This window comes from Tenrec ecaudatus, chromosome 4 (assembly GCF_050624435.1).
Source record: "Tenrec ecaudatus isolate mTenEca1 chromosome 4, mTenEca1.hap1, whole genome shotgun sequence".
NCBI classification, from domain to species: domain Eukaryota; kingdom Metazoa; phylum Chordata; class Mammalia; order Afrosoricida; family Tenrecidae; genus Tenrec; species Tenrec ecaudatus.
Genome location: NC_134533.1, coordinates 199,329,226 through 199,343,731, shown reverse-complemented (window position 1 = coordinate 199,343,731; position 14,506 = coordinate 199,329,226). Strand labels below are relative to the sequence as shown.

Here is a 14,506-nt window from a genome sequence, read left to right as displayed (position 1 = left end):
CCGAGTGCTCTGGGATTTTCGGTGCCGTGACCTCTCAGAAGCATGTCACAGGCTAGCTCCAGGGGTGCTGGGGGGTGGGTTCTCCTGGAAAGTGGTGCCACTCAGGAACCCTGGTCAGACCACGGGGCCCCAAATTCAAAATTCCAGATGGACACAAAGTGAACCCACTGTGAATCGATGTCCTGGGTAACAGCGACCCCAGAGACGCACTAGAGCCCAGGGAGAATGTGGCCCTCAGCGGGCTCCCGCCCACCCAACAGCATCGCCCCTGAAGACAGATCATGGCTCAGGAGAGCAAGGAGCCTGTGTTTGGTGCGGGTGAATGCTGAGACATTGACACCCCACTACCCTTCACAACTGCCCGTGGGAGGCGCCTTTATAGCTGGAGGCAACGCCATGCTGAGCAGGACCGGAGTTGAGGATGACCATCAGCGAGGCTTCTCAGCCAGAGGGTCCGCCCCGGCAGCCAGGACTTCAGTGAGAGGCCGAGGCCCTGGGGTTTGTGCAGGGACAGTGTTTCAGAGCGGCCCTCCTTGGCACCCAGCTGGTCTGTGGGCCCCACCTGACTCCTCTGTTCTAAAGTGGAGGCCTGGTTATAGCCACTGCAGAGGGCTGAGTGATCTGACGGCTAGTGTGCAGGCCCCACGTGAACCACAGCCTGAGGTTCTCCGGAGCTCAGTCAGAAAGTATGCGAGCCATCCCCGCCTGAGGCCACCACGGCCAGGACGAGAGGAAGAGGAAGGTCACTGGGCAGTGAGCTTGTGTCGCCTCAATCGCAGCTACCAGAAGTGCCTAAGTAGGGGCCCAAGTCCCCCAGTGGGGCACAGGTCAGCCATTCAAGTCCATTCGTTGGCACCGTGGAAGAAAGACCTGGTGATGCATCTGTGCTCCAGAAAGCAGCCCTTCTAGGGCACAGTGCTACTCTGGGACAGGGGCCGCCCAGAGCTGAAACAGCTGGTTTTGGTTTTGGGGTGCCGTTTCTGACTATAGGAGATAGTCTGCCCTCTAGTGGCTTGTCTTTTATTCCATGCTATTAAGCTTTTTAAAAGTGGATTCCATAGTAAGAGAGGCCTTTAACACGATTTACCTTCAAGAAACACAGTTACTGTAATTAATCCCCCCACCTGTCCACACCCTTCTCCGCTCCCTCCAAAAGGGCTTCCATTAGAACAGGGGTCCACTCTGGTTCTCTTTTACCATGGTGGCCAGAGGGGGCCGAGCTGGAGGACGAGGGGGATTGTGACATTTCTTAGCAAACATCCAGGAAAGCTGGGAGAACCAGCTCTGTTTCCCAGGATTTCTTTCACCGTCTGGTGTTTTATCTCGTGAATGGTATCTGTGCTTTGGGCCTGGTCTCCGTGACCTAGTAGCACCGGGACAGCGTCGGGGGTGTAGCTTCTCGCCACACTTAATCTGTGTGCTGAGCAGATCATCAGAGGAGCTGCTTGACAGGAAGAAGAAGGTCATAGGATTGGAGGAAAGTTTATTAATGACCTGCCTACAGAGATGCCAGCACCTAGCTTGCTGAAAGTGAGGAGGAATTGAAGCATCTGCTGGTGAAGCCCAAGGACTGCCCCCTGCAGTATGGATTACAACCAACGGAAAGGGGGCCAAAGCCGTCCTCACAGCTGGACCCGTCATGATGCACACATGGAGTCCAGCTCCAAGCTGTCGAGGGGTTCCTCCTCCTGGGATCCACAGACGATGCCAATGGGTCGGAAGTCACGAGGCCCCAGGGCACACTGCCTGGACACATCTGCATGTGGCCCCTTTAAAGGGCTGCAGCGCCAGATAGAACCTCACTTTGAGGGCTAAGGTGCGCCTTGTTTGCAAGCGAGAGCTGGCCACTGAGCAAGGCAAGCCAGAGAAGAACTGGTGCCTTTGAAGTCCAGTGCTGGTGGAGTGGTGTGCGCATAAGGACTACCCAAAGGACAGACATCTGCTTGGAAGAAGTGCCAGCAGACGGCTTCTTGGAGGGCAGACATGGGGAGGCGTGGTCGTTGTGTACTGACTTGAGGTCGCCCAGCAGCAGGGCCATCCTCTGGAAACAGGGAAATGCAAATATGCCCTCCTCTTCAACTGCATCTGCAGAGACCCTGGATAAATATTTGGGAAGACACCATTCAACCTTGTCCAATGGCCTCTTTTGCTATTGGGGGCCTGTGCAATGGTCTCAGACTGGAGGCAGGACCACTGCACAAGTGTGTAGATTGCAGTCCCCCAAGGCTGGGCTGTTTCTGAGGAAGGACTCTATGTGTCAGGGCTGACTCAGGCCGACTATGCAGGCAGCCCTGGCTGGGCATGTGAGGGATTTTTTTTGCGGGGGGTTTGCCCCAGGGAGGCTCCAAACACCAGCCCCCACTTCTACCCCTTCAACATGGGGTGGTTCTCCCCAACTCACACTAGCAGTGGGGAGAATGAGCCCAGGGGAGCAGGAGCTGGGCAGCAGAAAGCGTGACCCCCAGGGCTGCAGCAGTGCAGCCATTTCTGAGCCCAGCCCTTGTGGAGAACAGAGGCCTCTCCCTGTGCCATGCCAGCCCTCAGCACAGCCTCAGAGCAGGCCGGCGGCAGGATTTGCATGCCCTCCAGTGTACATCTGCCTGCCGTTCCACATGTGCCCTGCGTCTTCCTCCTCCTCTTGACCTCTGTCTTCCCTCCGCCCTGCATCCTGAATCGACACAACAACCATTTGCAGCTCCACACAGCTGAGCCAGTGATCGTGTATCCCCAGGCTTGGGGCGTACTGGCCGGTCCTTCTGGCCAGAGGAAGCTCAGGTGCAGCCCTGGTGGCCGTTCCAGGGCATAGGTGTGTACTGGGTAACGTGGCAGTGGGAGAGGCACCCAGGGTGGGGGCGTGCTACAGGTGCCACAGGTCCAGGGCTGCTGTTGCCTGCCCCCACTGCCTTGCTGTGGTGCTGTGAACGGCAGAGGGACTGCATAGCACACAGATGGGCCTGGCCCAGCAGCCGAATACTGGCCAAGCACGAACCAGCATGCCTGGTTCGCAGTGGTGGGCCTTGGGGCCTCTCCTCCGGCAGCCATGTGGAGAGCCGGGTGCTCAGGCTTGTCTTACCCTGAGCCGGCCTCTTAGGAAACCCTCAATGGCAGCCGAGGCCAGGCAGAGCAGAGGGTCCCCAGGGCACTGGGAGGGTGGGAGAACCCTTCAAGGCTGTTGGTGAAGAGGCCTTGCCACGTGGGAGGGCTCCCTTGTTGACACCCTCACATAGGACTGAGTCGCTGTTTGTTCCTCTGAGGCCTGTAAGATTGTACAGGCCACTGACGGAGAGCTGAGTGTGGGGCTTGCGGGAAGAGCAAGAGCTGTGTCTGATTCTGAGCTGGTGCTGATGATGGAAAAACATCAAAGTGAGGGGACTGCAGTGTGTCTCTGTTTCCACAAGAGGGTGCTCTGAGGACCACTTAGCTAGGCGCTAAGCCAGACAGTCTCTGGTCAAATGCAGAGACCAGATAGTTAGCAAAGGCTCCGCTAATGGCATGGTGTTACCAGTTAAGTTTTGACCCACAAGGTTGGCAGTTACAGTCTGCCAGCCCAGCCTGTCCCTCGGGAGAAACACGGGGCTTTCCTCTCCCGTAGACAGGTACAGTCTCAGGCACTCGGGCAGTTCGTTGGGTCCTGCCCTGCTGGGTGGCTAGGAGTAAGGAGTGCCTGTTTGGTTGGTCTTTGTGTGGAGGTTGATGGTGTGGTAGTCCTCCTTGTGCAGGGCGTCTCCGAGTCTCCGGAGACGTTTGTGCTTGGACACGTCAGCTTTGTGAGGGGAGGCGTCCCTGGTCTGCCCCTCCTGGCCCACCTTGGGAGTCACTGCTCGGTGCACTGCCCTGGAAGCTCCCGGGACGGATTCTCTGCACAGCTAAGAGAGTGGGCTGTGAAAGACAGCGATAGGGCCTAGATCCACTTCTCTTTGTTCATCACGCTGCCCGACCCCACCCTACCTCTCTCTCCCTTCCCCGACCCCCCTCTCGCCTCACCCAGTTTCCTGTCCCAGTTGCTCTCATAGCCAGAGATGGGCCAGAGGTGGGTCTCTCGTTGTGGACCAGTGCTGAGACAGCAAGAATCAACTGTGCTGGGAACCCACGGGCTCTGGCTGTGGCTCTCCATCTCGAAGTGGGAAGGCAACCCGTTTGTTTTGTCACCACCCGTCTGCCTCCCAGGAAGTCCTGTTTGCATGGCCCTGGCTCTGGTCCCCCACTCAGAGTCTGCCACCGCTTCCAGGGTGGAAGGACACCCCAGACATTCTTGGGTCAGCTACAGGCCCTAAGACCTCGTGCCCTGGGTGCTGATAGACAAGTGATTGTGTCCTTGGCTGTCTTCTCAGGGACAGCACATCAAACTCGCTAACCCCCGATGACAGTGAAGACATGCCTGTGGGCCAGGACACTGAAGTCTGCCTGCTGAAGTCCGGAGAGTTGATGTAAGTGGCGTGTTATGAGTGGACCTCCCTGGGCATCCCGTTGAGGGTGGGACACCCAATAGCAATGTCCTGCCCGTCATCACAGCTGGCGAGGATCCTGGACAGGGTCCCTGGGTGTCAGTGGTGGTTCGCCATTTGTCCTTGTTCTTTGAGGTGTGACTGACGCAGGGCACGTCATCAGTGGTGGGAAGCACTTGAACTCGGACAAACAATTCAGTCGTAGAACAGCCCCACCACCCTAGAAACTCCCCCGCCGGGTGTGCTCAGCTCACCCTCTCCCCGCACGCCGCACGCGGTCTTCTGTCTTGAAGGACTGAGGGCCAAGCCTGTCTTGAATCACCTCACGTGCACGCAGTGAATGCGGTAGGCAGGAGAATAACGGACTGATGTGCACCGTGGCATGGAGTGTAGCATGCTCTTCTGGAAGAAGAGCAGCCGGTTTCTCCTGAGGAGCCAGGATGGGGAGCCTTTGCCTCACGTGGTGAAGGCGCGTGAGCAGGTGAGCCCAGTTCCTGGTGCCACAGAGGGTCATGCCCACAGAGGGCCCTCCGTGAGCCCCGGGAGGCTCCAGCGCAGAGAAGTGTGCGCAGACGGCGCGGGACAGATTGGGCAGGCTTTCATTCGGTTGTGCAGCAGGGTCGCTCTGGTCCGAGCACACCATGACACGACCATTCTAGCTTTGCACGGACTCCCTGAGGCCCCCTGCGTGGGTGCAGCACACGCGCCCGTCGCAGGGGGTAGGCTCTGTCAGTGAGCAAAACAAAGCCCCTTGCCCGCGGGAGACGGCGGTGACAGGCAGTAAACGTAGATCCACTGAAGCCCAGCACGGGAGGAGTTCCGGGTCGGGTTTGCTGCAGGACGGTCAGGACGGGCACGGGCACTGACCGTTGTAAAGAGGATGGCACTCAGAACGTCCGATGTGGAGGAGGCCAGCTGTCGCGCAGACACACAGACAGTAGGGGACAGCAGCGAAAAGCCCCTGCGGCAGGGACCTGCGTCTCACGGACTCTGGCTCGGTCTGTTTTCTTAGCGGCTCATTTCTAGTCTACCTGCAGATTTGCTGATTTCTTCCTCCAATGCTTTCATGTGTTTCATCAAGTAAGTTTGTGTTTGAGCATAGTTGATACTGTGCCTCCCCTCACCATTAGTTTTGGGGGTGTGCCCAGCCGTCTATGGCTTTGGAAGCAGAGCACTCTGGGCATCACCCCTTCCTTACTTGCTGTGCAATCTCGGGCAGGTCACCTCACTTCTCTGAGCTTTAGCTTTCTCCCTGGTGTTCAAGGGGCAGTAGCTGTTTTCTACACGAAGGGCAGCTTTGGTGGCTTTGGATCAGACCTGGTGAACGCAGCCACATTTCTTAATCATCCCTTGTTTGTGAGTGGGGACAGTGGCGCCTCCCTCATGCAGCACGTACAGTCTCAGGAACCACAGCTGTCTCCACACCGGGGACAGGACGTCGAGGGAGAATGAGTGCCTACTTGCCCTGAGAAGAATGCCCTGGGTGGGGGGGGGCTGGTTGTGGAGGGGGGCGGAGTTGCATCTAGTTCATCCACGGATGCAGTCCTCACACCGGTTGGGGGACAGACGTGATTACGCTTGTTTTGCCGGGGAGGACACCGGCTTACGAGAGATTGAAGCCCCGCAGAATGTAAGAAGAGGGATGGGCACTGGATCCAGGTGCCCCTGACTCGATACCCCGCATTGTACTTGAGGGCTGCTTCTGCCAGGGGGCCCAAAAGCAGGGGGACTCACTCTAAAACGTTGGAAGAAACTCTTCTTTACCTGCTGAGTGTAAAGATGGGCCAAGAGTCCGTCTGAGACATACATGGCCCCAGAGCCCAGGAGCTTTACATCCAAGTGAGGGTCTGGGTGTCCATGGGACTGCTCACAGGTCCCCGCGGCTGCCATCCGTGGATGCTGGACCCCTATGGGTTTCCGCAGTTAAAACTCTGGGAGTAGGAAGCCTCGTCTGTCTCTCACAGGGCTGCTGATGGTTTCAAACTGCCGACCTTGTTGTGGTCAGCAGCCCAGCACACTGCCACCAATGCTCATCGGTGTTTTGTAAAAAAGCAGGGGATTGGAAGGAGAGCTGGTCCCTTTGTTGGCTAAGTAGCAGGGCAGAAAAAAGCCGAAAGCTAAGGCCATGTGACCCTTGCTCCCCACACGCCAGGGGAACAGAGCAAAGGTGGGCGGGGCCAGGGACCCCCTTCAAGCAAGAGGAGTCATCTTTCTGTTCTGCACATGACTGATGCTCCAGCAGATGGGCCCACACTGTCAGTGTGTTCAAGTTCGAAGTCTATCCAGCAGTCCTTCAGAGGAATGGCCAGAGTTGGTTTTTGTTTTCTGTTCTGAGAAATCAACCATGGACAACATGGTTCTGGGCCCCTCCCCGTCTGAGGCGGAAGCCTCCTGAACGCCCCCGGCCACCCACCCTGTGCTCTCCTCCTTTCTGGAGACCCCAACTGGTTTCCTATGAAGTCCATGGGGAAGCCGCGGAACTTTCCAGACAACCAGCTGCGAGGGGCCAAGAAGGTGACAGGGTGGCAGATGGACACCCACCGCAGGGTGTCCAGGCAGTCATGACCGCCTATGGGGTACCCCCACCCCACCTCCTTGCTTAACATAAAGAAATTCTTTGTCCTCAGCAGGACTCCCCGAGCCTCTGCCAAGGTGGAGGGCCAGCCTGGCTCCTCTGGAGGTGCCCAGTGCCCTCTCCCCATACTTACTAATACAATTCCCTCCCCTGCCCCCAGTGCACCCATGCTGGACCAGCTGGCCTCTTTTCTCCTGGGACCAAAATGGGGGGGGGGGGTTGTGTGTGTGCTGGGCTCCATGCCCTCATTGCATTGCTGAGCTGGGGCTGGGGCCTCATCGAGAGGGAGGGAGGGGCTGCCAGCCACCGCCAGACCACATTCCCCGCCCCGCCAGGGCTGCCTTCCGCAGCACAGGGCCCCGTGGCTTCTCGTTTTCCTTTCCCCTTGCTGTGGTGAAGAGTTGGCGCTAAGAGGGGACAGAGGAAGGAGGAATGCCCACCGTGTGGTCTGGGCCTTGGGGAGATTTAAACAAAAGAGTCCCAGTCTTAAGAAGAAAACGGTTCTGTTTGACACCTATGAGGCCACCACAAAGTCCAAATCCACGCTACATCAACTGAAGTGGGCGGATCAGCATGTAGCTGCGGCTCAGTACATGCCTCTCTGCCCAGTGTTCTCCATAGCTAAGCAATGTTGCCTGTCTCCTTTGCCCTGGCTTTGCCCTCCCCTTGTCCTCCAGGGTCTCAGGCCCCCTGAGAGCCCCCAGCCAATCAGGATGGATTTTGTCCTCCTAATTGGAGCTTGTCTGCATTTTTGCTTCAGGATCAAAGTGCCCCTCACAGTGGACGAGCTTGTCAACTTTGGGGAGGGCAACAGGGAGCTGTTTGTGCGCTCCAGCACCTACAGCCTCATCTCCATCGCTGTGGCTGAGGCAGGCCTGACCATCAGCTGGGTCTTCTCCTCCGACCCCAAGAGCATCTCCTTCAGCGTGGTCTTCCAGGAGGCGGAGGACGCACCCCTGGATCAGTGTAAGGTGAGACCAGCCCCCACCCCCCATGGGCCCCTTCATCACCAGGTCACTTAGGCCTTTCCCAGAAGAACTGGGTCCTTCACTATCCTGCCAGCAGGCCATACCTCACTCTGACAGTCCCTTCTGGTCTTCTTCCAAGCAAAGGCCTGGGTGGAGGGCCTCCTGAGCCATGCCAGGCAGAGCAGGGAAAGCCTGGGGGGAGGAGGGCTGGGCACTCGCTGCCTGCAGATGTCTGAGGGGTCAGCAGTTGAAACTTAGAGACCTCGCTTCGTGCCTCAGCTGAGCGGCCTTTCTACCAGAGCGCTGGCCGGGTAGCATCTCCTGCAGGGTCCACAGAGAACGTTTCCTGTCACTGGATGACTGAACGAGAAACCTTAGTGGTCCCAGTTCACAAACTGAAGGTATTGCGACCCGAGACATAACAGTGGGCCTCTTTCTCGCCCAGTGTCCCCCTCACAGCCACACACCCCTGGCCCCAGCAGGCTGGTTCTAGCCAGATCCTCATCTGGGCTCATTGCTGTTCCCCACAGTGAGCACCAGGGGGCGGGAGGAGCCCAGAAGCAGAAAAGCTCCTGTCTTCCTAGACTGACCCCCACCAACAACGGTGGGGCAGAGGGTTGACTTCTATTTCTGCCTGAGCCCTCCCTGGGGAACGTGTTTCTTTCTTGTACTCATTATTTGTTCCGCAGGAACCCCAGCCTCTCTTCCCATCACCCTAAAGATGTATTAATCTAGTTACTGGATCTACCTATCCTAGATTTCATATAAAGCTAGCAGACACTTGTTAGGCCCCACCAAATTGGTTCCAACCCATAGCAACCCCGTGCGCCACAGAAGGAAACACCGCCCCTTCCTGCGCCATTCTCACAGTTGTTCCTGTGCTAGACCCCCTTGCGGTAGCTCCTGTGCTCACCCTGCTCCCCGAGGACCCTCCACGTGGGCCAGAAGGGGAAACAGTGATGATATGTTCAACTTTAACCTAATTGTATATGCAGTCATCTGCTTTCCATTGACTCAGTGTCCTAAGGGAGTTCAGTGGGATCTTAATCTGCATGTTGACTGCAAATGGGTTGTGGACCTTCCCTGCAAACCAGTTTTTGAGAATTGACACTCTAATGCAATTCCCTCCTCTGATCTTGAATTTCATTATTTACTATCCTTGCATCACCCAGGCTGGTGTGCTCCCTCCTTGAAGACTTGCGTGACATCTCACTTAGATGGCTGGCTGTTTTAAGATAAACCTTTAAGCCCCCGGACACTGTCCCTTCTGGTAGCCAGGCACTATGTAATTTCTTGACCACACTTTGCTGTAGGGCCATGTCGTCAGGAGGGTGAGCACTGAGCAGGGTCAAGGTCCCTTCATGTAGCTAGAGTTTGTCTCCCGGGTGCACTTTAGAGGCACCATTATCAGCTTACTGAGAAACACTTTGAGAGCCCTCCAGGAGACAGTTGGTTAATTATACGAACAGTATCACTAGTTTAGCTAATGACATAGAGTTTGGGTGCTTGTGAGAACAGGAAAGTAAACCTTTCTAGGAAAGCTCTGTAGACGAGACTACATGCAATGTTCACTCATGGGAAGGAGCCAGACACACGTGGGCGGCTCAGACACAGGCAGGAAAGCACCAGCCTTGCCAAGAGCGGGGCCTCTGTGTTTGGGGGAGAGAAGCCAGGGTGGACAGGCGCTCAGCAGCTCTGCCAAGAGCTGGAGAGGGCTCCCTGTGGAAGGCAGCGTGGCCGGAGCACAGGGGCAGCCCCAGGGGCCAACCAGGAGACATTAGGCTGGTGGGCTTCCTGCAGAGGGAGCTCCGCCTGCTCCTCGAGGTGAGAGCAGGCCGGCCTTGGCCATGCGGGGGTGCTGGCCCGTTCCTGGTCCTGGGCGAATTCCCCTGCCATGGCCATTAGCAGAGGGCAGGCACTGTGCCCCAGCCTCTGGCCAGAGGAACGGGAGCCACTCAGCCGCCGAGACAGCTGTGAGCTTTCCTTCCAGGTGCTCATTCCTATGACCCGCTGCAACTCCCACAAGGAGAGCATCCGGGGCCAGCTCAAGGTCCGCACGCCGGGCGTCTACATGCTCATCTTCGACAACACCTTCTCCAGGTAAGGGCCTGGGGAAGTCACCTGAGGCGGCTCGCTCTGCCACCTCTTCCCAGTGTTCACAAGCGGGAGCTAGAGCGCACTGATTGAGTGAGTCGCTGGTAACTTGGTGACCGCGCTTAGACCCCGGGCTGCCGTGTTCCCGAGTCTGTCGTGGGTTTGACAGCGCACAGGCTAGTGTTGACAGGGCTCTGGGTCACAGGGCCCAGATTGATTTTGACCACTACCCATTTATCAGAAAAAACGTTCAGCTCCCACACCACTCTGCCCCCCGCCCCCACCCTCAATTGCATCTTGTCACGCAGCCCTACTCCAGTAAAGTGCTGGCGTCTACTTTTGCAGCCCCATGGGCTGTGGCAGAGCCCAGTAGGGGACACTGTCCCTCGCATTGGGAACCACGGGTCTAGGTGTCCATCGCGTTGACGCAGTTGCGCTGCACACCCTGGTGCGGGGAGGCTGACTCGTCTGCCCCCTCCTGCCTCCCTCTCCGATCCCCATGCCCAGCCCAGAGCCGGGCAACGCCAGTGCTGTTGAAGGACTGAAGAAAGGATGGGAGCAGTGAGAGGCGGGCTGGCGGCAGGGCCACCCACCAGGCTCGGCCCGGAGGTGGGGTGGGGTGGGGATGTCAGGCGCTGAGGCTGAGCTGCCCCGTGAGACAGGGACCCCGCCTCCACAGCTTTGTCAGGCGAGGGTGCACAGGGTGCAGGGCACAGGTCCCTGTCTTACATGTGCATAAGCGGGAGCTGCCTCTTTAAAGAAACACGCCTGGTCAGCTGCAGTTGCATGCCCACCGAGCAGGACCCTGGGTGAGACACCACGTCGCCCACACTCTGGACAGCACACTCACTCGACAGCACTTGGCCACCTGCACTGACCCAGGGCATCCACCACAGAGGAGGGCAGGAGGCCACACTGCAGCAGGACCTAGTGGACACAGGCCCACCATGTCCAGCAAGCCGCCCTCAAGCCCCCAGAGGTGGACACAGGCTGTAACCCCTCTTGGGTGGCAGGATGGCAGTGGGGCGGGGCATGGCTGATGCACAGCCATGGGTTCTGTCTTAAGCTTTGCTTTAGGCCCTGCCTGCTCCGTGTGGAGGGAGCGGGCTCTGTGGACCCCAACCCGAACTCCTTACTCTCCCTCCTTCCTCCTACAACTCCATGCCCCGTGCACCTACTTCCCCGCCTCACAGGTTCAAAGGGCACATTCCCCTTGACCCTTGGCAGGGAGGCAGCTCTGCTAGCGAGAATACTAGGGGTTGAGGGCCTGGAAGAAAGAGCCCGTGCCTCATGGGGGGCTGTGGCGGCCCCCCCCCGGCGGGGCTGCCATTCTCCAGGTAACACTTTTCCCTTTTCCCCTCAGGTTCATCTCAAAGAAAGTGCTTTATCACTTGACAGTTGACCGGCCTGTCATCTACGATGGGAGCGATTCCCTGTAGTCTCGGGGGCTCCAGGCCTCCTCACCGTCCCCATCTGTCACATAAAACACTTTTTAAAAGGCAGCTGCCGCCTCTCTCCAAGCTGAGCCCCGGCAACTCTGGGAGAGAGGCCCTCGGACGCCCCCTCCCGAACCGAGCGAGCACTGCCGGGTCTACACTACATGCAGGTCACTCAGCCCCGGGGGTACCTGTGGGAAGCCACTGTCCCCACACCCAAAGAGACACTGCCAAGGGCTCGGTGCTGTGCCCATCAGCTTCTCCACCCACCCCCACCTCTACCCCCTCGTGGAGAGTTTCCTGGGGATCCTGCCTTGTGCCTACAGAGGGGTGGGTACCCACTCTGGGACCCCTAGGTCCTACCAGAACAGTAGGCCACAGGGCACACCAAACCCTCTTGAGACCCCCTTCCTGTCACTGCTCCTCACCGCCCCAGTGCCCTTGGGGCTGCCTGCACACACACCCAGGCCCCTCTGTCCTTGAGCCAAGCCCTGTACTCAGTGGCCAGGTCTCAGCAGCATGCATTGTCCCCCGAGAACAGAGAAGTAGACGGACGCGCTGCCAGCGGAGCTCAGGGCTGGGCTGACCAATGTCGGTGTCCACCAACACGGCGCCCTCGGCAGGCGGCCTGCCTTCATGGAACACCGTCAGCCTGGGCCGCCCTCACATCACCCCAGTAAGGTCCCACATCTGCTCTCCGTTCGTGTCTGTGCGTACCCACCTTCCCAGCCCCTCCTGAGCACTCTCCCGCTGCCCAACCTCCCACTGACAACCAAGGACGGCGAGCCCCTGACCCTGCTCCTGGACAGGAACAGTCTTCCTGTCCTCTGGCACCCTGCTCAGAGGCTGGCCTCCGGGTCAGGTCTGGGTACTTGTACTGGCCACGGGCCTAAGGGTGACCGACCATGTCTCTCTTGCTGAAGGGCCAGCTCTCCCTCTGGCCCATCTCAGGTGACATCAACCCTCGCGGCAATGGGCTGGGGCTCTACCTCCCAGGCCCCGGACACCTGCAGCTGCAGCACCCGCAATAGTCCTGGAGAGGTCGTCCCTCTTGGCGGGGGAGTGAGGGGCGTAGGCGTTCGGGGAGCCAGAGAGAAGCGGGGCTTTGGGGCAGCCTCCTGGAGTGGATAGCCATCAAGGTCTCTGGTCCCTCCTCATCACAGACAAGGCTGGGTTTCCCAACCGAGAAGGGCCAGGCCTCCAGTGACTTCCAGGCCACCGGCTTGTCCTTGCAGGCATGCCACCTGGTCAGTGGATTGAGAGCTAATCTCCCAGCCTGTGACTCCCTCTGCCTGCCCACAGGGGCCCCCAAAGGAGGAAGCCACGCCTGCCAGATGGGAGCTGAGGCCTCCACTTTGCGTGCGCACCCAGGTCTCAGAAGAAAACGCCCCGGGGCTCCCCCAGCCCAGCAGCGTTTTCTTCTGAGATCTGTCCGGAGCCTCACTTGGACACCCGGCACAGTGAAGGACCCGTTGCCACGAAAAAGCGAGCATCCCTTAATGAAGCCAGCATCCCATCGCCGCCACGCCATGCCATGCCTGGAACCCTGGCTCTGCTCACGCGGCCGGTTCTGTGTGCTGGGTGGGCGTGTGCTTACTAGTATTTCATGTGCACTGCGGTCCAGAGCGCTGCTTGGTCTCGTACAAGGAGTTTGATTCTTACTTTCAACAGGGGCCTAGTGTTTGAGGTTGCAATGCTTTTAGTTTTAAAATCAGAAAAGAATGCAGATGACAATCAAAGTGCCACGGTTTGGAGGTGGCAGCTCAGCTGGACTGAAGTGCCGTAGACTTTGATGAGGCCGGGTCCTCGGGCTCCAGATCCCCCTTAGGGGAAGGGCTGGGGAGCCCCGATGACCCAGCTGCCTCAGCTGCGCTCCCCGCGGGTGCTGCTGCAGGCCTCTGGGTGGCACTCCATCCCCAGGGTGAAGGGGCTCACATGGCACCGCTGATGGGAAATGCCAGTAGGCCAAGGAGAGGGGCCCTCAAGTGGGAATCAGGACCAGGTTCCCGTGCCCCCACATCGTTCCCCCTTCCATGGGTTTAATAAACAGGAGAGCCACCAAGGGTGCTGTTTCTGCCACCTCTGGTCAGTGAGGCAGTGAAGCCACTCCAGGCCCATCAGACATCCTGAGAACCTCCCTGGGCTTTGGAGGCGCAGGGCCGCAGAGCAGTGAAGCCAAGTGGGATGCCGCCTGGCTGAGTCTGCAAGGCATGCACCCCACCCTCAGTGTGGCTGTGGCAACCCCTCCCTCTGTTGGGGGGTCTCCCAGCGAAGCTGGAAAGGCTGGCCCGATCCCCTGCCCCTCCTGCTTGAGCGCCTTCAATAATAAAGCCTGCCTTCACCTGGGGTTGGGGGTGGCATCCTTGTAAAAGGGGCATCTAGCACCTCCTCCCTGCCCCTCAAGAGGGGGCCTCGGCTAGGATTGCAGCCTGACATCGCAACTACACTTTAGTTGACTAATCCTCTACCCGTGCGGCCTTACAGGATAGTGGGTCCAAGAACCCGCTGCCTACCTGCCAAAGAATGGCACATGGGATTCCCGCCCCTGCCCGCACAGCAGGGCCTGGGAAGACAGTCCCAGAGCCTCCCTCTAGTGTCTGCTCTGTCATGTGGGAATGTTTTCTAACCTCAGGGCTGGAATAAAGGAGCACTGACACCTGGAACCTTGTCTTCATTCCCGGCGGTGACGGGGTGCAGGGCTGAGCTGTTGGGACAGCCTTGTGTTTGGTGGTCTGAGAAACTGCCGGGACCACTGTGGGCCTTGGTATCTGGATACGGCCTGCCTGAAGGCAGTAGTCAGTTCTCCCTGCCCACACCTGCGGAGTGAGCTCCCTCAGCCCAGATGGGGCTCACAGAAGGGTTGGGGGAAGTGGGGCGCAGGTGCCCTAGCTGACCTACATGTTGAGTCAGCATATGTGGTATCACGCTGGACCAAGCTGCCTTCAGACCTGCTGGCAAGGGAAGATACCAACACCCTCCCCCCCACAC

At 58.5% G+C, this 14,506-nt stretch overlaps 1 protein-coding gene across 2 annotated transcripts in view; it reads left to right on the top strand.

The window, feature by feature from the left end:
• The window catches only part of FYCO1 (FYVE and coiled-coil domain autophagy adaptor 1), a 63,274-nt gene extending 49,093 nt beyond the window's left edge, over window positions 1-14,181 (top strand). For both annotated transcript variants that reach the window (XM_075547232.1, XM_075547233.1), the window contains 4 exons: window positions 4,332-4,427; window positions 7,781-7,991; window positions 9,979-10,088; window positions 11,446-14,181. In XM_075547232.1, the coding sequence (XP_075403347.1) occupies window positions 4,332-4,427; window positions 7,781-7,991; window positions 9,979-10,088; window positions 11,446-11,521 (493 nt within the window). In that variant the 3' untranslated portion in view covers window positions 11,522-14,181. The remainder of the gene's footprint in view (window positions 1-4,331; window positions 4,428-7,780; window positions 7,992-9,978; window positions 10,089-11,445) is intronic.
• Window positions 14,182-14,506: the final 325 nt, after the last annotated feature.